Raw genomic sequence first — 24,855 nt, forward strand, 5'->3', positions numbered from 1 at the left:
GTATTGAAGGGAGAAATATCCCATCTCCTCTTCCTGACATTATTTACCAATACCCTCACCCATTTCTTTCTTTCTTAAGCCTTTTAAGTGAATATTGAAACTTTGCTGGTGGCCATTTCCTAACCTTGTCTATCTTTGCCTGAGCCTGGAGGGAAAGCAGTATACAATAACATTGCCCACACACTAATTTGGTTAGAAACTTTATTTTAACACAAACATGACCACAAGCAAATCTTAGTTAGCTTCAAGAGGGCCAGTATTTATTTATTTCCACTTACAACTTTGCTCTGTAAACATTTTTTTTTCAACACTTATTTTATTACAAATCAATACAGAATATACACTTCAGGTATTTACATTTGCCGGACGCAATCAAATAGCAGGATCTACCTCCAAACAGAAAGAAGCAAAAACAGTCTAATAATCGATTCCCACAAAAGATTACACATCAGAAAAGAAATGAGAGATAAAAAACAAAAGGCATCAAAGACAGAGGCAAATATAGATTTCAGCATATGGCATTTTCCACAGCAGTTGTAAGATCAAACAACATATCATACCAGGAGGAGACATGATGCATTGTGAACGTTCCACACAAGATGTATCACTTTCATAGAAAGAATGGAATTGTTTTTTTCTCTATTTTTATCAGATCAATTTGACTTCACCATACATCAAAAAACGCACAAACAAAAAAGACCACTGTGACAAACACGCATCTCACACGCCACAAACAAAAACCATCCTGCATGTCTTGCAAAACAAGTGAAATAAAATCAATGCCCATGTCACAAAAATACCCATCTTTGTCAAGGAACAAATGAATTCTAGATGAAGGAATAGCTGTCGTCGTACATTTCTGTGCCTTTTTTTTTTCCAGTCCCCTTAACGTCTCACCTAGCGTGGTCTTCCTCCTCTTCCCACCCCGTGGAGCCACGGAGGGGTTCTGAACCTTTGGGATTCGACAGCTAAACCTCCAGCGTCCTCCAGTGCACAGAGCGCCGCAAAGTGCTTCGTGTTCCACTCAAGTAGTCGCTGTTCACGCCGACAGCACAACCGATGCCAGTGTTCCCACTAATCGCCGCGCCTTTACCTGGTTCCTATTTGAATATAGCGGCGGCCATGGAATATTTACCCACGCACACACGCACACACACACACACTTGTTATTCTAACCTCATTACCTTGGACCTACTGCTATCAGGCGATGCTGAAAACCAATGCCTTCCACACTCTGCTGGAGTACAGGGAAACACGGTGAGGTGCGAGGCCAGCATCTGGTGGTGTTTAGTCACCATAGCATCACCATCTGCCTTCCTATGAATAAAACTAAAAAGAAAATAACTAACCAGCCACTCTACATCAATAGTCTGTGTGTGTGTCATATACATGATATATAAAAACACTCACTGTCTCAGAAGCAAATGCGTGGTCAGTCATCAGATCGAGGACGAAAAGTAAAACAAATAAAGAAACTTAACACGTATAGCATCGAGTGTGTGTCTCCTCCGGTGCCTCATCGTTGGGTCGAAGCGCACACGTGGGCGGGAGATGTGCACCGCTGGAGTTACCCTATGTGTTGGCGATGGCGCAGCGAAGGCAAAGTGCGTTGGATAAGGCTGGGCGAGGGGCTTGGCGGCGGTGTGTGCGTGTGTTGTTGTGTGTTAACCTCTCACAAAGCGTGTGTGAAGGCCGCCACCCAGAGACACCCATTGCTGGACGAAGGCCAGTGGTCGTTCAAAAAGAAAATAAAAACTGAAATGACCTCGCGGACAAATCCCTTCATTTCACACACACATACACACACGGAAAAATTTTAACAGCTAGGAAACACATTGTTGTTAAGAACGCCACAGCTAGCCATCCTGGCTGATAAGCGCTAGTCTTTAAGTTAACCTGCACTCAAACATTCACGCATTTACAATCAGCACTGTTGAACACATATTTATAAAAAATAATAATAATTAATAACTTAACATTAAGATAAATAATTACTGCATTGTTAATGGGGGGGGGGGGGGAAACGACGACATGGGAGTTGATAACAAGATTGTGAACACACACACAAAAGAAACTAACAATATCCAAACGGTTTTCTTTTTTTTCTTTTAACACACCGCCAAGTATAAACCTCTCATACAACCTCCATCCTTCCATATCAGACCGTTATGCCCATCCCGCGAGACACAGTCCTACGTCCCGGCCTTGTGTTAAGTAGTGTACCCTAGTGCGGCCCTCTCCCTAGCAGCCAGACCCCGTCGCTCAGCTTCAAACCTCCGTCAGGGAGCGGAGGTGTGAGGAGAGAGGGGGGGGGGGGGGGGTTTGTGAGTACAACCAAACATGAAACATCAGCACTTCAATCGGGCTCCTCTCGAGTCCCCGAACGCCTTCGTGGAGCACCAGTCGAGAGGAGTCGGAGGATAAACAAAACCAGAAAGATCACATTATTGTTGGTGAGCTGGAAGAAAACTCTCATGAATTAATCGTCTATTGATTTGCTTTAGGACCCTCAGCTCCTGCTTGTTTAGAGTTGAAAGGTCTCTACTCATGATGCTAAATAAGAGCGGCGCTTTACACTGTGACCCCTCGCTTTGGAGACGCCTAGCGGTTAAGTGCGTTGTCATGGGAACCCCGGTTGCCACACTCGGGGGGACGTCTACATCCAGTAGCACCGGAACCGACCAACCCACTCCTCTGGGGAGTCATGCACAGTCCGGGTTGGAGGTCCGAGAATGGGGCGTGTGAGAGAGAGAGAGAGAGAGAGAGAGAGAGAGAGAGAGAGAGAGAGAGAGAGAGAGAGAGAGAGAGAGAGAGAGAGAGAGAGAGAGAGAGAGAGAGAGAGAGAGAGAGAGAGAGATGCAGAGAGAGAGACGGAGAGCCAGGCAGAGAGAGAGAGCGAGGCAGAGAGAGAGAGCGAGAGAGTGAGGCGCAGAGAGAGAGAGCGAGAGAGTGAGAGAGACTCAATTGCATCCAGCAGTCGAGCTGCGGAGGCTCAGTGCTGCCCCGGCCACGCCCAGTATCCTGTCCGTTCCTTCTGGTTCTTGATGTCCATCTGGTACCGACGTACACGTGTGCGTGTGCGCGTGTGTGTGTGTTCAACAGGATGAGCGAAAGAGAAGACTTCTTCATATCCATTGCTTAAACAGAGTGAGGGATTCTCTGGTCTTCCTATGTTCCTGAACTCCTACCTCTTTTGCATTATGTGCGTTGCATTACATGTTCTGTTTGAAACGGAAAAGCTGGTGTGCGGGTGGGGGGGAGGGGGGCTATGAGTGCTGGCTGCTAGAAGTCTAGAAGTGTTGTACTTGCTGTAGTTGAGTTCTTTGCATGTTTCGTCGTGCGTGGGGTGTCGTGTGTGTGTGTGTGTGTGTGTGTGTGTGTGTGTGTGTGTGTGTGTGTGTGTGTGTGTGTGTGTGTGTGTACGATCAGAGATGCTCGTCGGGGTTGATGTCAGGTATGGGCTGGCGCCAGTAACAGAAGGAGCTGTACTCTGGCATGGAGAACGCTTGGTTCTGCTCCTTGTTCAGCAGCGGGAAGACATGCTCCACCAGCTCACTCAGCCGGCAGTAGCTATACGGAGAGAGAGAGAGAGAGAGAGAGAGAGAGAGAGAGAGAGAGAGAGAGAGAGAGAGAGAGAGAGATGCAGAGAGAGAGAGAGACGGAGAGCGAGGCAGAGAGAGAGAGAGCGAGGCAGAGAGAGAGAGCGAGGCAGAGAGAGAGAGCGAGAGAGTGAGGCGCAGAGAGAGAGAGCGAGAGAGTGAGGCAGAGAGAGAGAGACGGAGAGTGAGGCAGAGAGAGAGAGCGAGGCAGAGCGAGACAGACGGAGAGTGAGGCAGAGAGAGAGAGCGAGAACCACAAAACACAAGGTGTGACTGCGGGCCTGAAACAATAATAATCAGAACAACAAGTGTAATGCATTCCATCTGCAGAGCGCTTTCCAGGGCTCTCACAGACACTTTGCATCCCATAGAAATGTGCCGAGCGTGGCGGCGGCCACGGCCCCCCCGAGATTAAACAACAACAACAACAACAACAACCAGCAGCACCACAACAGGACGTGCGTTGATTGGTGACCGCAGGGTGTACATCTGGCGGGGGGGCGGGGGGGGGGACTCACGAGGTCTTGTTCCCCCGGGTCTGCTCCTGGATCAGCTCTCCCTTGGGGTTGACGGTGAATATGCGGCACACGGGGACCCCCACCTCCTTGTAGGCGAAGACGTCCTGGGGGCGGGCCAGACGGAGAGGGTTAGAGGAGGAGGAGGGGGGAGGGGGGTGGGGGGGGATCGTCTCCGGTGGAGGTGTGAGTCACAGTAGCGTACACACAAACAACAAACGCTGATGTAAGCTGCTAATGATATTAAGACGTCAATTTCCTGCTCGGTGCACGATGCTGTTATTTTCTGGAAGTCCCTCTTTAGATGAAAAAGAGTGATGGGCAGTGTGTGTGCGTGCGTTTTTCATTCTGTTTGTGTGTGTGGGTTTGTCAATCTGTGCATGCGTGTGTCAATCTGTGCATGCGTGTGTCAATCTGTGTGTGTGTCTGTGTGGTTTGTTTGTTTGTTTGTTAGTCAGTCTACGTGTGTGTGTGTGTGTGTGTGTGTGTGTGTGTGTGTGTGTGTGTGTGTGTGTGTGTTGTTGGCTGTCCTAGCTGTGAGGACAGGTGGGTAGGGGGTGTTTGTGCAGCTGAGGATGAGAAGCTGTGGCCTGCTTAAGCTTCCCAACCACCAGTCACCACAGATGACCTCAGTCTGGGCTGAGCCCCCTTAGTGAGCCTCCTCCTCCTCTTTCTCCTCCTCCTCGACTGAACCCAGAGTCAGGGTATATTGCATCCCGAGACAGTCAGCACAGACACCGGATACGTGTGCCAGGAGGAAGAAAACAAACAAACGAACAGACACAGCCCCAAATAGGAAAAACAACCAAAATCCTCGTCATCCCGGCGACTCACGTTGGTCCGGTTCCCGAAGGCGGCGTGGAACGGCTGCTTGTTGTGCAGGAACAGGTTCTTGATGTCCGTGAGGCACTCGATCTTGAAGATCTCCGGCTTCTTCTCGATCACCTCCCTGGGGGGGGGGGTGAGAGACGGATCAAGAACGGCATTGCAATAAGCTAGCTAGGGTCGGGTGCACGCACACGCACACACACACACACACACACACACACAAATCTAACAAGTCATTGTTTTGAATCGAGGGGGATAAAAAAAATAAAAAAAATCCAAACCAAAATACATCAGCCTGTGATTCCCCTCGATCAATAACAAGGCGGTCGCTTCGGTGGAGGAGCAAAACACAAGTGAGAAAAGGGTGTCCTGAATACAGATGGGAGATTTATGAGGGGTTTAAGACTGAAGGCAGTGGAGTGGCCGGGGAGGAGAAAGGAAGGGGAGGGGGGGGGGTACGAATATAAGCCCAAGTTTCGGCGGCAAGCTTAGGACACAGGGAACAGAGAGGGTGGGGGTGGAGGAAGTGGGCGGGGCAGGGAGGAGGTGATGTCTCAGAGGGGGAACGCAGCAGGCAGGGATGGACAATGATTTCATTCAGAGTCGGACGGTGCTGGGGCCAGAGTGTGTGTCTGCGTGTGTTTGTGCGTGCATGCGTGTGTGTGAAAAGACACAATCCTTAATATTGAAGCAGTCAGCGATGATCAATGATTGAATTCAGAGTCGGACATGCTGCTGAAGCCAGAATGTGTGTGCGTGTGTTTGTTTGTGTGCGCGCGCGTGTGTGTGTAAAAAGACAAAATCCTTAAAACTATGTTTGCAGAAGTCCGGGACGAACAATGATTGAATTCAGAGTTCAGACAGTGCTGAGGCCGTGAATGTGTGTGTGTGTGTGTGTGTGTGTGTGTGTGTGTGTGTGTGTGTGTGTGTGTGTGTGTGTGTGTGTGTGTGTGTGTGTGTGTGTGTGTGTGTGCGCATTTGTGTGTATTGTGTCGGCTTCGCTCAGGAGGTAGAGCGGGTTAACTTGTGACCAGAAGGTCGCTAGTTCGATCCCCGGCTCCTCCTAGCTGCGAGTGTCGAGGTGTTCCTGAGCGAGACACACCGACCCTAACTGCTCCCGACGAGCCGGCTGTCGCCCCTGCACGGTCGACCCCGCCGTGAATGCGTGTGTGAACCCGTTCTGAGTCGCTTTGCACAAAAAGCGCCTGCTAGATGCCCTTCATGTGAATGTGTGTGCTACCTGTGGAAGGCAGAGAAGAGGCTGCTGGGGGACAGCATGAGCGGGCCCCGGGGCAGGATGGTGCCCTCGTCGTTGACCCACTGCAGGTAGCCCCGCGTCATGTCCGCCATGCCGATGGCCCGGGCCGAGCAGTACAGGAACTTGTAGCCGTTCCTTCAAACGTTCCCCCGGATGGAAGAGGAGAACAGACAAGAGACACACGACCACGCCCGTTAGACGCCGTGAAGAATCTCTCTCACTGGCACTCAAATTTGGTCTGCAACGGTCGTGCATTCAAATGACATTCGCAGACCTATAGAATCATCTACTACAGCCACACATGGCGTGTTGACCTTTGACCGAGACCAGATTAAACCATAATCTGGGAACATTATATATATATATATATATATATATATATATATACGGAGGGGTCTAATCCATCTCTTACTCTGCGACTGAGTGGTACAGCTTGGCGATGCCCTGGTGGGTCCAGTCCTTGCCCAGCTGTGGCAGAATCTGCCCAAACACGTCAGACCTGGAGAGACACACACACACACACACACGGTCAGGAGGAGAGGCAGGAGAAGCACTGAAGTGTACCTGTGCATGGGTGTTAAAAAACCCGACCTGTGCTCTGTCCAAGACAGACAGACAAGACATCGAGAACCCCTTTTCTTTGAGATAATGAGAAAGCACACACACACACACACACACACACACACACACACACACACACACACACACACACACACACACACACACACACACACACACACACACACACACACACACACACACACACACACACACACGCACGAAACCCTGTCCTGTCTTAACCCCAGCTTAGGGATCCATCTGCTCTGAAATGTAAATGGACTCATTAAAAGCACCAGTGCTCATTGCTTCCCCGATGATGACAACAGCACCCACACACACAGTGGGCGATATAATAAGCTGCAGTCAATCAGCGGCCGTTTGATGTGGGCCACCTATGAGCAGAGCCCGGTGAGAGTTACAGGGAGCGCACATCGACGTCACACATCACCAAACAATGAATGAATGAATAAATAAATAAATAAAGCACAATAAAAAGGAAAAAGGCTGGCTGGGGTCTTAAGACTAATTAGAAAAAGCTCAAGCATGTGTATAAATAGAAGTCATCTGCCGATTGCATTAATGAGGGCTAATTCTGGCGGGGGCCATTTACAGAACAGCTTGTGCCGTTTCTATGGGTAACCGCATGGCTATAGATAACACCAGCACCGGGAGTGGGACCGCCAGGGATTTAGACCTTTCACAAAGCCTGTCTGTTGGTCTGTCTGTCCTTCCAATCCAATACCATCCATCTCCCACCAAACTTCAAACCGCCAGTGCCTTCTTAACATCAACAAGGTGTCCTAGTTCCGTGGTTGTCATTGACTACCAGGGCCCTTTTGTCTTTTCCTCAAATACAATACGCCAAAAGTGCGTCAGCAGCACACTAGCCAAGGACGGCTCACACACTGTTCCAGATCATAAAAGAGGGATTGGAAAAGTAAAGCAACGTATTGATTAGGGTTTGGGCGATTTTCAGATCGAACGTTGTTATGACTGTGTCCACAATACCGTCTCAAAATATGTCTCTATAGGCTGAATACAAATATTGATGAGGGGAGGTGTAAAGAGTAACTCCATACCCTCAAAAAGTGATTGATTAGGGTAAAGTTATCTCTCAAAGTATATCCGCATACATGGAGATTATGGAGAGAAATGAAATACAAGGTTATTGCGGTTCTCAAGCTTGCTGGCTACGTCACATCTCTCGGTGAAGCTGCTTATCAAACCTGATAGCCAGTTAAAATGCTGAATTAATAATTCCTTTTACGGGCATAGCCTACTCACACAAAGCTTATGAAGCTTTTTTTTTGGGGGAGAGGCTATCATTTTCATATTGATCCAAGTAATCCTTCTCATTCAACACACACACACACACACACACACACACGGTTTATGACTCAATCCAAACTTTTTTTTTCTTTTAAAACAAAAGAAGAAAAAGTATCCTGAGATAACACAGAAGCCAATATTAAAGTCTCAAGGCTTAAGATGAAAGCAAACAGGGCGCAAATTTGGGTTCTTATTTGTAGAACTACCCAAAAAATAAATACATCAAACTCTCTTTACACAGAACACTGTGTAGCAAGGCTGCGTTTTACTTCTTTCACTTGCTACGTATATGACTTTACAGATGTCGAATCAACGATATAAACAATCATCACGAGAAAGCATACAACATTTCAAAAGAGATTTCACACAGATTACATGAATTCGAAAATGAACGCATACCATTACATAAACATCTCTTTAAACTCAGCATCAGTGCGGAGAAACAACAAAAAGGGCGCGCTTTGGGATGTTTCCGCGTGGCGAGCGAAGCACCTACTTGGTGATGGTGCCGTCGATGTCCGATATGATGACCTTGTCATCCCAGTTCCACAGGTAGATGGTGCCCTCGCAGCGGCAGGTGCCCTGGTACTGCGTGGTGATGCTGAACGTCACGTCGTTGGGCCCTTCCTTCAGCTTAAGGCTGGCCTGATGGGACACACACGGGGGGGGGGGGGCAACCCAGGACATCAGCACAGAGAACAGGGCAATACAAAACAAACTGGTGCAAAACAGAGGGAGACTTTCTGTAGTCTGAGCTCTTTTTTCGTTCTATTCACGGTGCTTTGGAGCCCCCTGCAGTCTGCTGTGGGAATCGTCACGCAGTACACAGGACTGCGCCAGTAGAGGGCGCTCCGACACATCAATAGATTTGTATTTTCTACTTTTTCTTTGTTACACTTGTCACGTGAAACAGGGTAATACCTCTGACTAACTTGTTCAAACAGTCATGATGGAAATAAGCCAATGTTGGTTTCCTCTAAAGCCCTCAGCATTAAAGGGGCATCAACAATTAAGGGCTCAATTTGTTGACATCACAATGCAAGGAGACATCCAGTCATTCAGTGTATTTCCTCTTATTTCTTTGTCTATTCTAGTATTTCCAGTTCTCCGGCATTGTTCCACAGCCGCAGAGACATACAAATACAAGGTAACACTAAGAGGCCCAAGGGTTGTGGAGAAGGAGGACTACTCTGAAACATTTACTTAAAAAGGCCAACTTTAACAAGCCTGTAGAGATGTTGAAATGTATCCAACATCAAGTTCTATAGTGACGTAAAATGACATGTAGATATTATTCTCAAATAATGGTAAATTCTGAAAAACTCCAAAGCCATTTTCTTATATAATAATTATTAAATGTGTAAGTGTATTTAACTAACCGGTCTGGTTCTCAAGAGTCAGGTGGTCAGTGCATTGAGGCTAAAGTGCAACAACCAGCTTTGTTTTAAACTCCAACCCACCTTGTACAAGAATAGAGACTTGCACTGTGCTCATGTCAAATACTGCTCCACATTGTTTAGAGTTCAAGAGCCACACACACACACACACACACACACACACACACACACACACACACACACACACACACACACACACACACACACACACACACACACACACACACACACACACACACACACACACACACACACACACACCTCAAGTGTTTTAAACCAAAAGAAGAAAACTGATCCTGAAATAACAGAAGCCAATATTAAAGTCTCAAGGCTTAAGCTGAAAGCAAACAGGGTTCAAATGTGGGTTCTTATTTGTAGAACTACCCAAAAAATAAATACATCATACTCTTTCTACACGGAACACACAGCGTGAATGAAGCAAGGCTGCGTTTTTTCGCTGACTTCGTTTAGGACTTTACAGATGTCGATCCAACGATCTAAACAATCATCACGAGACACACGGCGGGGGGGGGGTCTTACGATCTGGCTGGAGGAGAGGCGCAGGGACTTGCGGTAGGCGTGGGGGCTGGGGTGGACGTGGACCTCCCCCTGCTGCTGCAGCCTCTCTGGGCAGGAGGCGGCGCTGACCTCCTTGGACTCCTCGTCGCTGGACGAGTCCCCGGCTTTGGGCCTGTCGGGGGCCGCAAAGGGAGAGACGCGCTGTCGTCAGGGTGAGCTATGAAAATGTAGCTCGTTTTTTTTTGTTTTTTTTTACATTGTTTTCAAGTTGGTTGTAGGAATGCTCCATTTACAACACTGCAGCAACTAGGCTGTTTTAAACAAAGCCTACTTACCTAGCACAAATACATGCGGATCTGTGTAGATACAGAGCATGTGATGTTTATTTGTTCACCGAAATCTTAACAGCTACAGTATACAACAAATGCTGTATACCCAGAGTGCTGTAACACCATGTAGCAATACAACATGCGTCCTGGCTTCTAAAACCCTTGTACTGAATGAGGTGTTTATGATAAACCCGGCGGTCAGAGTGGTGGAGCAGGTCAGCGAACTCGTCATGTGACTCACTGCATGGCCAGCTTCTGCTCCGGGGACAGGGAGGGCCGGCCCTCCCCCTCCAGCTGGGACTCCTCCTTGGACTCCAGCTTGGCTTCAGACTGCCAGAGAGTGAGGAGACAGGGGATTGATACATATGGATACAGCACCGGATCGAGGATTGAAATGACTGCCAATACACACATAAATATATTTTCTAAAAATAAAACAATTATTTGTATATCTTTTTTTTTTCCAATAAATTAACTCTTAAAGTGTATACCTTGGAAGCCTGGGAATTTACCTTGATGCAAATCCTGGTTATGCTCCTCCCTAGGAACATTTCCAATATGTACTGGCTAGTTGTTTGTTTATTTACCTCATAGAACTGGGAATCGACCAGTTCCAGTTGAATTGGCTTAACGTTTGTCCATGTGTTTCTGTGCTTTCTGATACTTGCAAGGGTCCAAAATCGACGCCTGCCACCAGCCAATGGTGGAATTTTTACAATTTGGCAGGTAAAACAATTCAGGGTTACGGCCACAGTAAACCATGGACCCTGGATGCTTGTACACCTCTGAACTGAACTGAACTGAACTGACGTTACCTGCTTGACGGTGCTGTCAGCCCTCTTTCTCCAGAACCACCAGCGGCCGGACTTCTTTGGCATCTTCTCCTTTACCCAGGCCTCCTCCGTCGCCTGGGGACACACAGGGGACATGCTGCATTATGCTACACCCGTCTGCTTCCCCTCAAAGGCCTCAAAATGGCTAAAGTAGAATCATATCACAGAAGACACACGCGTAGTGGTGCTGCTTCTCATTACCTTTGGCAAATTCTTCTGAAATGCTTGCATGCTTAGGATCAGTGGGGCGGCAAGCGTCCAGTTGTAATATCTAGAAGTACGACAAAAGGGAGGATCTTTGTTTAATGATTGAAATCAAAAATGTAAACGTCCTCTACGGAAACAAGTATTTGGTTTCATAAGCGATTGGGACATTAAGGTCGTCTGACCTATTGGCGATCTTCACGACCAGGTTAGGGTTGTCAATGATGGCTGGACTCTCAGCGAACTCCTGATACGTGAGGATATGCTCCATGAATTTTTCTAGGGGGGGAAAAACATTGGGAGGGAAAAGCATGGGTTACACATTAATGGATAATAAGGGTGATCGTGTTACCTAGAAACACAGCTAGACATTAACTTTTACTACATTGATACGGTGTCCTTTCCCTGCTTCGCCATAAAGCCTCGTCGAGGAAAACAAGCTACATAAAACCGCCCCAATCAACCAAGGCTGCGTTTCCTAGCAACACAGTGTTCAGGTTACTGGGTTTCTTCAATAATAAGTCAAGTTATTTGAAGTTTGATTCAATGTTTGATGAATGGGGCAGCTCAGTGGCTCATCCTGCTAGTGGCTCAACCACGTAGGCAATACGCTACATGATAATCCCGGTATTCTTCAACCCACTGTCCTGTATCTCTTCACTGTCCCGTCCATAAGGCACAAAATAGTCCATCAAAAGCATTGATCAGTGGGAGGAGCTGGTGACCCCCCAGGAACAGGACCACACTCGATGCGACCGCCCTCGGAGCGCCCGTACCTTTGGATATCTCGGCGTTCTCGCTGAGGCCTCCGCACAGGGACAGGGTGACGTCCGGGAGGTCGCCGGCCGAGTCGGAGAGACACTCGGTGCCGCTGTCGGCGGCGGCGCTGCCCACCGACTGGGGGGACTGGGAGCCCGAGCCCATCTCAGAGTCCATCCAGTGCTTGGTGGCCGCCTCCGCCTCGCTGCAACACAACCGCAACTCGTGTTCAGCACCATAATAATGATAATGGTAATAGTAATTAAGTTCATTTATAAAGCGCTTCTCGAGGCCAAAGCGGTGTACATAGTGAGTGTGTGTATGTGTTGGGGGTCCGGCACCTCATATCACTGTTAACATTGCTAGGGTTGGAAGGAATTAAGGAAGGATGGAAGGACGGTAGAATAACCTTTTAGGGAAATAGCGGGCAGCCACATCCGGATCAAGTACGCTCAGGTCGTCTAGGTAGATATCTTCAGGGCCCTGGTGCTGGCTCCTCTTAGGGACACCTTCAGGGGAACAGCGAATCAATACAGCTGGGTTAAAACCACACCACAACGACAAAAGCAAAAACAACAACAACAACACCTCCGAAATCAGAGAGTGAAGAACAACAAAGCCTCGCCTTTCTTCTTGGAAGGCGAGTCACACTTGGAGCTCAGGTCCGTCGTGTCTCCAGCCATCAGGGCCGTGCCCGGGCCGGCGCCGCCGTTGATGGGGGTTGACGTGGCCACGCCGGGAGGCAGGACCTCCGGGGGCTCCGTGGGCGTCAGGGGGGGCGGCACGTCCACCGGGGTGGGGGAGCGCAGGGCGGGCGCGACGGCGGGGCCCGTGGGGGTGCGCGGCTGGGGCTTGATGATGGCGCAAGCGGGCCGATCTCCACCGCCACCGGCGAGGATCTTGGGGGGCCCCGACTCCAGCTCGCTCTGCATCGCCTCGGAGCTGAGGATGACCCGAAAGTGGGTGCTCTCGGACGGGGTGATGGTCACCGTTTTGGGGTGCTCGTGCCTCTCCTTCTTGGGTGCCTGGATGGAGTGGGCGGGAAGACAGTTCAGAGTCAGTTCCGCAACGGGGTTTGAGATGCTCATTGAGCAGTCACTTGCTTTAAGAGGGGATGAGGGGGGTCTCACCCTGGTGGCTTCAGGAAACTCCCCCCAGGTCCACTGCATGTGGGACTCGGCCCGGAGCATGCTCTCTGACGACCTCACCATGAGCTCCGAGTCGCTCTTCGGGGAAAAAGCCTGCGACAGCCTGTGGTGGGGAGTCAGACAGAGACACGCCATGAAGCATGATGGGTACCACCTGAAATGTTTGAGTCCACCAGAGGAGATCCATTGATTCAATACCCGTCAGCATTGGACCAGTCTCCATCGGAGAAGGGGTAGCTGTCTAGGTTGTGTCTGGCTGCAGGTAACTTGGGGTCGATGTCCCGCATCGTGGTCATGGATGGCGACCTAATCATACATCAAGTTTGTAAAAAAAAATTATAATACCATTAAAAGCCAATTCTATGATTCTACGTCTAACGTTTTTTCAGGAGCCAGGCTTAAACACCAACCTGGAGGCGTGGGTCACCATCGCCGTCTCCTCGTCCGAGCTCAGCTCCATCTCAAAGATCTCCTCAGTCGGACCGCTGGAGGTCGTAGCAGCAGGAGCCGGAGCGTTAGCAGCAGCATTAGCAGCAGCATTAGCAGCAGCATTAGCAGCAGCGTTAGCAGCAGCGTTCGCCGTGACGTGGGCCATGGGCGGAGTCAGCTCCTCCCGGCGGGGGTCGCCCTTGTGCTTTTTCCTCCTCCGCTTCTTCTTCTTGGTGGTGCCCGAGGTGCTGGTGGTGTGGTGGGGCTCGGGGGCGTCCTCGGGGTCGGCGGGGTCGTCCTCCAGGTGCTGCTGCTGCTGCTGCTGCGCCGCCCTGCGCTCCACCTCGCTGATCCAGAACAGGTGGCCCTCGGTGGGGATGGGGGACGTGACCAGGTGGGCCGGCACGATCTGCTGAGGGAGCCGAGCAGCATGGTATATGGACTCGCCCTTCTCACAACTACTTCCAACTACAACTAAGCCAGCTGCTACTAGCCATCCACCACAAATAGTATATGCTGCTGCAGGTAAGACGTAAGAGCTATTATTGGAGTATCATTTGTTAGAAATTAACACCATCTAGCAGTTATTAAGGAGTGCAATTCACGTCGGGAATGTAGTTTCAAGTTGACTGCGCCCGTCAAGTATTCAGGTTTTAGACTTCTTTCTGCAATCTTTCCTGAAGAAATCAGGGCATCTCTTCCCTGATAACATCAGCTCAATGGCGGAGAAATGTGGGGAGGAAGGGTGCAGGGAGTGAGTCGAGGGTTTAAAGTTGTTGTGTTCCAAACTGTTGCCCTTTTCTCCTCCTATCTTCATAGCTCCAGTGTCTTACCTGCAGCAGCTTTAGTATCTGCATATCGCAATAGATATGATGTTAATAATTAATCAAGTAAAACAACATTTGACACCATCAAATTTCCCCATAATACAGTGCTACTGAAAAATAACAATGAATCATCGCCCGGGCTCCAGCCATCTACAGCCAGTGAACACACTCACGTTGAGCTGCTCCGTCTCCTGGACGAAGAAGGCCTCGCCGTTGTCCCCCAGCTTCATGTGCAGCTCCACCGGCTCGCCGTTGATTTCGATGTCGATCTGAGACCATCACACAGAGATAGTTTGCTACCTCTAACAGACAGCAGCCATGCTCCAATACAAAACTACAATTGTGTTTTCAAAGAAAGGCTAGAAAGCAAAGTCAGTGCTAACTTAACTTAATAATCATCATAATAATCAGAAATAAGAAAATAAGAAAAGGAAAACAAAACAGCAAGTAAGATGCCAATGCACAACAATATCAAAACATTTTGTTAAAATTCCAACAACCACTCCACATGTTCTATAGTGTGAATTACACCCAACAGTGCCGCAAGCAGAACGCGTTCTGCAAACAGGGCTGTGTTGCTTCCAGCCATGTATGCCCCTTTTCCACCGACAGCACCAGCTCAACTCGCCTCGACTCGCCTCGACTTGGCCCGCCTTTTTTTGCGTTTCCATCGTCAAAAAAAAGTACCTGGTACTTTTTTTAGTATCACCTCCGGCGAGGTTCCAAGCAAGCTGAGCAGACGTACTTTTGTATGGCGTAAACAGGCTGCTGGCAACTGATTGCTGATTGGCCAGCGGCTGCAAACGGGAATAATCACTCAAAGTTAAGTTCTGTCCGACGTACCCGCTCCCGAGGGGGACACAGATCAGCGTTTCGCCTTGTGTGTCGCTCCTTTCCCGGGGCTAGTTAGGCTGTGCGTGGTTGTGTGTGTCCGGCGTGGTTGTGTGTGTTCGGTGTGACTTGAGTCCAAGGATCCGCTCCAGAGGGGGACACGGATCAGCGTTTTACCGTTTCATTTATGTGTCGTTCCTTTCCCAGGGCTCGAGTTTCGCCTCCATCAACGTTACCGTATGACAACAATCACATTGCGTTTTTTTATTTAATTTTTTTCCCCATTTCATAACCTTTCTGGGAATCAGGAAATAGTCTCGATCATATTTCCCGGGAATCCCATCTTAAAACCTAATGACGATCCGCCCACATTGAAGAGGTACTTTTTTAGATGGAAACGCAACGTGCCTGGAACCAAACCAAGTCGTCGCCAGTTGAGCTGGTACTGTCGGTGGAAAAGCGGCAGTAGACTGTGTCTGCGTGTAAGAACCCCCCCCCCCCGCCCCCCTCCCGAGGCCCTACTAAACCCAATTATCGACGAGCCCACCGGGCTCATGTTTGCTTAAGCCCGCCAGTGGACCGAGGCCGGCTCAGGACTCCCAGTAGAAACACCCGGGCAGGGCTGCGGCCATTCAAAGATATACGACACCGCAGAGGCTGAGGCAGGCGGGTCAGAGTCTGGTGGCGAGAGACGTTGAGAGAGAGTGAAGAAGAGCCAATTAGCCTCTGGAGAGCCCTGAGCAGGCCATTAGGAGGAATCCCTTTACAAGCAGGCCTCAGCCGCAGGTGGCTCTGGGGTAGTTGTGCATGTGTCTGGTGGATTATTCATGCCCCGTCAGGTGCAGGACGGCTCTTCCTCGAGTGTGGTTTCCCAGGGGCCCCAGAGGAGTGACTTTATGATTACCATTGGGAAGGCCGGTCTCCATTTAAGTGAGCCGAGCGATGACTTGGAATTTCAATGCATGTGGATAATGTCCGAGAATAAATTACCCAGCAACGCATGCTTTGGCCCCCTGGCCCCCTGAACTCCTCCTCAACCCTTGACAGGGCAGATTCATAGTTTCAGGCTGGTTACCAGTACTGCCAAGCATGATTTGTGTATAAGAATTACAGTGAAGTGGTTTCTGCCTAATCATAATAACGAGCAGCATGAATCATGCAGCCCTTGTTCCTTGGTTTTTGCCATGGAACTAATCCAACCTATTAAACTATTACTATAAACTATAACTAATACTGTTAAAATAGAAAATGTTAAATACGCAATAGGCTGATGATACAATTTGAACTCTGCCATATCTCCATGGCAATGTGGGGTTGAAATATTCCCCTGGACAAAAAGATGATATTTTCCTCTATACAGCGCTGCATGGCATTCCATGCCAGCATGTAGACACTGCCTCCTGGGTTCAACAGAAAGAACGCCAGACTGCACACGGTTTGAGGAGACTGACTGAGAGGTCAACTCCGCTGAACACCATGAATGATTGGGAATCTGTAAACCAGTCGTTCACTGGGAACATTAATCATGGCATTGCCCAGGGCAGAACATGAGTCCACAGAGGCTTGAAATGCTCAGTAAACCATAGAAAAGAGGTGCAGATAATTAGGGTTAATCTCAAACCCATTTTCCCCCACAGACATTCCCAGACAACACCGCCTGACGATATCCTGGAGCAGCCATAGGCAGGTGAGTCATGGAGATTTGCAATGCAAAACTGCTCCCTTTCCCTTTCCCTTACTGGGCCCTCCCCATTCTGAACGTGCACTAACGCGTTGCCATAGGAACCACTTATTCATTCCGCTGACCCCCCCCCGCCCCCCATCAGCATTCTGGGAAACCGACAGAGCTGTAACCAGTCCCCAAACATCTGAGCACGACCTGCTGACTTGTGTCTCCGTGCCATCTGAGGCTTTACAGAGAGGAAGAATGTCCACATGTCAACGGAAAAATAGTTATACATGTGCATATTTACTAGAGTGTTCCAACACGTTTTCGAGATGTTATCGTGCGAACAGTGATGTTATTCACATAGTTCAATCATCACTATCAGTGACAGATTGAGCACTTTTTTTTAAACAAACATAATGTATAGGTCAACAGTAAGACGCCCCGCTTAGGGCCATTCATTCTTCAAAATAAGACAAAATAAAGCGTTACCATGGCCAAGAATCTCAACACTATTTATTTTTAGAGCTCTTGGAAATGGCCTGAAATGGCCTCCTTGTTGACCAGAATGAATGTCCCTCAACCTGCAGGCAGGCATTATGAATTCCAACCACGCTAGATGCCACGCTTTTCTACTGAGTTCACTGTTCATCGCCGGTGTCTGTCGTACCTCAGCTGTTTAAGACTTTTAATGAGACAAGTTCAAACATTTAGTCTGGAATGGCGCCAGGCTGCAAAACTGAACAGATAGGTATTTAAAATATGCACACACAAACACTAGAGCACTCTATTTTCTTTACAGAGGAACTGCATCATTGAACCCTAATCTCTATTCAAATGGTGTTTTTATTGAAAACCACTTCCCCCGTGGAATTATAGCTTGAGTTACACCCTGGCCAGCCATACAGATGGTTTGTCCCAACCTGGTTCGGGATGGGTACCGCTTGTGGTCCAATGACAGATTGCAATTCTGGCTCAAGTCAGAACCCTTTCTGACGCAAACGAGACAAGCACAAAACATTGTACCCTTTATGTATACATCCGCTTTCCTTCCCCATATTCATTGGCTTCATTCAAATTGGCATCAATTGTTACTTGTGTCAGTGGGCTTCCTTCACTCATTTATAAGTAATGAGAAAAATACTTTATTCATCGAGACATGGAGCAGAGAGAGGGATTCAGAGATGCTTTTTTTAATAGCGCACAACACTTCAAACAATGCCTGGGCAGGACCGGCATGCTGTGGTGCTGACCAGGGATAAGTTGGAGAGCAGGGGGGCTGATAACTGACTGCTGTTTACAGATAAACACAAAGTCACATTGCTGCATGCACGATTTTGCATGCGTCTGTGGTTTGACGTCACAGCCCGCGTGTGCCTGCGGTGTGCCTCCGTGCATCTGCGTGTCTGCGTGCGCTGCAGTGTTTGACATGAGCTCAGTGTAGCATTCTCTAGCATTGTACTAGCGAAGTTGTTAAACGGTGATGACCGTATCGCAGTTTAGCCTCACTTAGCCTCACTGACTCAAACAAACAATCCAGCACCGATACCAGTACTCAGATTCTGTGCTCATGTACTAGTAAAAATTCTCAGATACAACCACCCAACACCTTGAGGTTTGAAGAGTCAACGTTGGAGGGTCAAAAGTGAACCCACATTATTTTTTGTAACCTGGAAATTTTTCCTATATGATCGTCAACATCGTAATCTATTTCATTTTATCACTGTTGCTGAAATTGGTCCCGAATTTTGGGAAAATAAGGTGCATTGAGGGTGCAGCTTGTGTGGACGTGTGAGGCTCTGTCTGGGCAGCAGTCTACTGCGGACGTCTGAGAGAAAGTTGACCTTTTCGGAAACTTATTGTACACCGCAATGGTGTAAGGATGGTGAAACTCGGTCTGAGCAGTGATTTTTTCATTATTTAATACCCGCATCAGAGCTTCGGGCTTCATGGACGTATATCGCTACGGTGCGTGGTGCATTTTTCATATACAATATTGCTTTTTAACGCTCACACACAACAACGGTACTAAAAAAAGTATCCCAAATTTACCGTAACCATGGCAAAAACACAGCCCCTCTTTCCTAGAACTCTCATAGTGTTTGAATTCCCACTTAAACAGTGGGTTCACTGGCTCTTTAAACTGTAATGGTATTATTAAGTACTCATATCTGTATTCGATATAGTACCCAAAGTACCCAAATGTACAGTAAGTACTTGCACATGTGCAATATTTAGCATATAACTAAATGGGTTTGGAGTGTCTCAGAATGGACCATGAGGCCTTTTGAGAACAGTGTGCGATGGCGAGTGTGTGTCACATCACATGGTCTCCTCATCACTACTCACCACTTTCTCTTTGGAGCGCATCACCCCCAGCTTGCCGAAGCGCACATGGAAGGGGGAGCACTGGTAGGTGCCGTCGCGCTGTCGCACCACCACCACGTCGATGCAGCCCGACAGCGTGGCCTGGTTGATGCCCTTGTACAGCTCCTTGACCGTCACCAGCACCTGGCCCGCCAGCTGGCCCACGTAGTTCATGGTGTTGGTCTGCACAGAGAACACACAGGGGGGAAGAGGGGAGGAGAGGCAAGAGTCAAGAGGAGCCACAGGCCGGGGGGTCAAGGTGCAAAGGTAAGCCAGGTGAGGGAAGTAAAAACAAAGATGATGAAGGAACAGCTTTGTTGTTTTTTTTACTGCAAAACTGTTTCTGGATCTAATTGACCCTTTTTGAATGCCTGAACATTTCATCACATTTCATAAAAAAATACTTATATTTTCTGGAAGATATACCATTGTTTGTAAAGATAACAATATTTGACTGTATTATCTGTGGTTCTTCTCTCCGTGTCGTTAGTGGCCTTATGACGTGCACTGACTGTAGGCAGCCGGTCACCCTGTTAATGTGATGTCAGCACCACAGAGCTGCTGTTGGAGGACAGCAAGTCTCCAGTCCCACAGACCACACGTCACGTTCGGGTGTAGTCAGCAAACAACAACAGAATAATGCAGGAAGCTGCAATTCTCTTATCTACTGTTGCAAAGGTACCTATACTATAACCTGAAAACATGTTGTCCCAAACAAATGTCTGGCGAGTTGGCTATGAAACGGGAAACAGGGGGAGGGGGGGGGAACTCCATTCATAAACAATGCATTGTCTGCCCAGTGAAAGAGACAGGAGACTAGAATAATCCTACATAAATGTAGCAACACATTAAGACATAGCTTTAGCTCACAAAACATGAAAGTAAGACACTGGCAAGTTTGAAAAAGCAACTACTGTTTTTGGGTTGACTGAGGGCCACAGTCTAGTTTTTTTTGGCATTGTAAACATAGAATCACCCACTGACCCCACTGGGTTTATGTAACTGACTCTATGAACTTGATTCTATGAATGTGGGTTCCAGATCTATTCTAGATTATATGTTGTCTAATACAAGCGGCATTCACATTTCACAGCACACATTCAAAAGCATAATGAAAAAGAAAAAAGGTTCAACAAAATCAAAACCCACACCCACTCACACCCCGTGAGACGGGGAAAAATGGATTGTGTGGGAGAGTCCCGCGAGAGCAAAGCCTATACAACACAGAGCATCTGTCAGCAAATGGCAGTCCTTCGTTTAAAGGAGCTCAGACGTGGCCATAACGAGACGCCGGAAAAACAGCTTCACAAAAGGAAATGCCTCCGACGCAGACATTAAAGTAAACACCACTGAGGGATTTTTTTTTCCCCCTCCACAACATACCGCTCCAATCTAAACATCGGGGTAGTCTTAAGTCGAGCACAACTCGCATGATGAAGGGGAAGCCTATTATGCTGGAGCTTTTTTTTCTCTCAGATTGCTATGTTCAAACAGACCAATGGGAATAAGACCTCCATGTCTGGGGAAAAACGAGGGGAGAAAATGTGGCACCAGTATCACCTAAATTGGCCCCAAGGGTTAGGGATTCAAACCAGCCCGTTAGTGACTGGACTGGGGCCACTGAACTCCATGGCCGCGGAAGATGATCAGGCTGTTATCGTTCGAGTCATGAAATACTGATAGCCTAATCAACATTCCAGAGTGATAGTGGCAGAAAGAACAAAGAGTTTTTGCTTTCACTCGTAGTTCATTCATCGCTACTTGAAACATGTAATCATTTTTTAGGACACAGAAACAGACAGTGTATGCCTTGATTGTGACAGTTCATACATGGAATGGAACGAACATTTAAGTCACTGGAAAAACCGGCAATAATTGAGCAACATACTTTTGATACACTAAAAAGCTGCTGGGAAAAACAAGGCTTTACAGGCATTGTACGACTACAACCAAACTAATCCAAAATCCAAATCCCACACGCTATTCAGGAACCCAAGCACTGTCCATCTGGAGGGAAACAACATGAGCCAGAAAACCTCACGTGGATCAATAGTGATTAAATCCTTTAAAAAACCCTAATAAATTAGGGACGACTGCACGTGGCCACAATGCCCCACGGGCGTGAAAGGACAGACACACGTAGGGCTGAACGATTCGGGGAAATAATCTAATTGCGATTATTTTGACTAATATTGCGATTGCGATTTAATATGCGATTTCTTTAATTTATTAAGTTCTGTATTATTCACTAAAAAAGCAATATCTCATTCTTTAGTATGACCAACACAACATTGGAAGCAGTCAACATATAAACCGCTCTTTCCTTTAGGCCAGGCAGATGTGTTGAGATGAATTGATATTATAACATCTTTATTTAAATATTGAATTCTAAAAGAAAAATATATTTGAAAAGAAAATATATTGCATACCGCGTTCTATTACATCGTGATATCGACTTGAACATTGGATTAATCGTTCAGCCCTAACAGGCAACAGAACCTGTTGAACCAGACTCACCCAGGACCAGGAGGCCCTCAGAGAGGAGGACCCGTCAAGCTCACTGGTGTCTGTGTTCTCCTCCCCTGTGGTGCTCCCCCCCGAGGGCTCCAAGTCGCCCCAGTGCCGAAGCCTCTTCCCCAGCACCGCCACCGGCGAGGTAACCTCTACCTGGTCCGGCTTAGGACACTCCATCGGTGGAGCCGCGTGGTTCTCCCATTGAGAGAACGCCGATAATGATGCCATACTCTTATCATCGACACTGTTTGAAATTGAACCCTCCTGATCGTAAACACTGAGGCGACCATGTTGCTGCTGGAGCGCTGGGGATATTGTGTAACATTATTGTTTGAGAGACTTTTTTCCCACCCACTGGTCCACTGCAGGAGTGAGGTAATGTGATGGGCCTGCCACTCAGTGACCCCAACCAATCAGCAGAAAAAGACAAGGCTTCCACCAATTGGGTTTAGTCTTTTGACTTTCTGGGTAAAAGGTTGATAAGATGCTAGCAGATTGCTGTGGTGGGCCACTACACCGGGTTTTTCTGGCAGATAAGGCCAGTCATCCGCAAGTGGTCACGTGTACTGAACTCTGTTGACTCGTTCCTGTGGATGATTCATTACGATGCATGTCATCTGCCACAGAGCCAACAAATATGATCCAGACTGGCTTAAGAGTTGACTTTGACTTGTTCATTGTTATTCTCATACTCTTCTGAGGAGCTCTCTGTCCTGTCAGCCACATAGTTAAGAAGATGCTTTTGTAGTAGCATCAGTAAGGATTAGTCTAAATTGAAGTATTCAACGTTCTTAGCAACGACTGAAAAATGGATATCCAAACATTATGCTGATAACATTTAGGCATAGGCTTCACAGCAAGTTATTCAATTGGGATGTGAAAGGACCTGAGCCATATAGACCTGTCCATTTGGCTCAGAGCTTCATGGGTCTTGTTTAGATCCGAGGAAAATGCCATGGATAAACAATGCACACTACTGGCTTTCTATAACCGGCCATATCTCAAAATCAGCAAGCACAGAGCGCATGCAATTCGAAGGTTGAACATGTTTATTGCAATCGGAAAACATGGCCGGTAGCTGTAGGGCATATCTGATGCAAGAACTGCTACTTAACTGCATACTATGTTCCCTAATTTCTTGGCTAATCAAAGCATTCTGTCATTCAACTTGCCTAAAGCAATGACTGAACTATAGTCCTGTTACTTTGAATGATATGCCAAAAACACCAGGCTCTGAGTCAACAAGGACAGATTAAATTAGGATAATGGGAAGTGTGTTTCCTATACAACTGTTAATGTCATAATAACATCTTTGAAAATTTAGAGAATAATTTGTCCAAAACATAAAAATAATCAATTTCTCAAAATAAAGTAACAGTGGAAGTTATTATTAATGGCTGTCACAGTTACTATTATTTGTAGATGACAAAAACTATATAACACAACTATATAATAACTATTATATAATAACTATATTCAACACTCATGACTCATGAGTACAAGAGTGCAATTATAAAGCCATTATTTACAATTACTTGAGCTTTTGTTGACTTCAATATTGTCAATTACTTTATCATCTGGTCATATAACAACAACATAGATGTCGTACAGAGCATTACAGAGAAAAATTAATGAATTAATGAAATGAAAAGGACTATGTCAAATAAATAAAACATAAATTAGGCTCAAATAGCTCTATTGATCAACAAGAGGCAGTACGTTGAGAAAGAGAATCCATTACCTTACAAAGCTGAGCTTATTTTAGAAAGTGTGCAGGAGCACTAAATATTTGCTCAACTTGGGCGTCACCTGTGTACACCAAAATAAAGAAAAAGAAGGAACTGAAGGAAAGGGAAGATGGACATATGTGATTGTTTTGAAAGTTGAGAGTAGGGCCAAAGATAAAGTGTTCTGGGCCAAGATTCCTTGTAACTTTTTTAACGAGCTGAGATACATGTAACTTAACTTAAGGTTAGTGTGGCTCAAAACTTGTTATGACAAGTTACAGTGACACTGAACAGCTGAGGTCGTTGACAGCATAATAGTTATCAAAAGGACGTTGCCTCAGGAATTATAAAAACATATCATGAAAAATGTAATAAACTATTTGATCTTAAAGGGGCATTCTTCACAATAATGAAAGTATGCACAACACGGTAGATTGCAAATCAGCTGGACAATCGATTATTGACAATGCATTGACAGTAAATAGAGACAAAACAAACCAACAGACACATACACACAGACAACACACATACACACACATTGTGTGTGGACAGACCCGAGGACAACATAAAAACTACAAGAGTAATACGAGGCTCGGTCCACCAAGAATGACTTCTGTTCAGCGGACGAATTGGGTCGACGACTATGAATGGACCCGGCTAACACACATAGCCTGTTTTCCTTACCAGTCAAATAACACCCGTTAACATGAGCCGATGTATACTCCAGCTTCCAGTACGTAGATGGCCTCCCTGAAGTAAACTAATAACAACGGAACCGCTTCAAGACTGTGAGGAAATACCCCGCGTTAACGGGTTTATAGTCCGCCTAGCCCCGTAGCCGGATGGATTAATCATCATAAGACATGCTAGCCAGCCCGGGGCTGCTAGCTCAAGCTAACGTCAGTACTACCGCGTCTAGGACCGCAATAAGCACACACAAACAGCATCACTCGGCGTTATGATATCACCTTACCCGTCGACGTTCACGATATATCGAAGATGAATTCGAGATGTGTGACTCTTCAGTTGGTCCCCATGTTTTCGAAACCTCCCGACGTGTCCTGTCCCCGGACCACCTAAGAGGACTGGTGTGGCGGCTGGATGCGGCGGTGGCAGAGTGGCACAGGGAGCCCCGCAGTGGCCCCGCACCACTGTACTGTTCAACTTTACTTTACCCGTATCAAGGGCGATGTGCTGCGTGCCGATTATGCATAT

The 24,855-nt window shown here is 47.3% G+C and overlaps 1 protein-coding gene across 4 annotated transcripts; it reads right to left on the reverse strand.

The window, feature by feature from the left end:
• Nucleotides 1–210: 210 nt before the first annotated feature.
• lpin2 (lipin 2) lies at nt 211–24,743 on the reverse strand. 4 transcript variants are annotated; one of them, XM_084481157.1, is made up of 20 exons: nt 24,614–24,743; nt 19,382–19,582; nt 14,709–14,804; nt 13,690–14,120; nt 13,478–13,585; nt 13,262–13,382; nt 12,757–13,156; nt 12,541–12,640; nt 12,149–12,336; nt 11,558–11,651; nt 11,370–11,439; nt 11,151–11,243; nt 10,577–10,665; nt 10,028–10,178; nt 8,587–8,735; nt 6,613–6,699; nt 6,183–6,335; nt 4,949–5,063; nt 4,118–4,221; nt 211–3,570 (listed from the first exon to the last, which is right to left on the reverse strand). In XM_084481157.1, exons 2-20 carry the CDS (start codon nt 19,571–19,573, stop codon nt 3,426–3,428), a joined length of 2,886 nt encoding a protein of 961 aa, XP_084337283.1. In that variant the 5' UTR covers nt 19,574–19,582; nt 24,614–24,743; the 3' UTR covers nt 211–3,425. The 4 variants fall into 4 exon arrangements, with proteins under 4 accessions (XP_084337283.1, XP_084337284.1, XP_084337282.1 ...); XM_084481158.1 differs by lacking the exon at nt 24,614–24,743 and adding an exon at nt 24,325–24,438; XM_084481156.1 differs by lacking the exon at nt 24,614–24,743 and adding an exon at nt 21,917–22,156 and having other exon boundaries at nt 13,690–14,117.
• Between the last annotated feature and the right edge of the window lie 112 nt (nt 24,744–24,855).

The sequence above is a fragment of the Micromesistius poutassou genome (assembly GCF_964030765.1).
Source record: "Micromesistius poutassou genome assembly, chromosome: 16".
Classification (NCBI taxonomy): domain Eukaryota; kingdom Metazoa; phylum Chordata; class Actinopteri; order Gadiformes; family Gadidae; genus Micromesistius; species Micromesistius poutassou.

Excerpts from the sequence above, each read along its gene's own strand:
- lpin2 (XM_084481155.1), bottom strand. The coding sequence starts at position 22,141 with ATGGCATCATTATCGGCGTTCTCTCAATGGGAGAACCACGCGGCTCCA. Across the intron at positions 13,157-13,261 it reads AGTTTCCTGAAGCCACCAGG|GCACCCAAGAAGGAGAGGCA; the intron begins GTGAGACCCCCC and ends CACTCCATCCAG. Across the intron at positions 10,666-11,150 it reads CTGACAGCACCGTCAAGCAG|TCTGAAGCCAAGCTGGAGTC; the intron begins GTAACGTCAGTT and ends ACTCTCTGGCAG.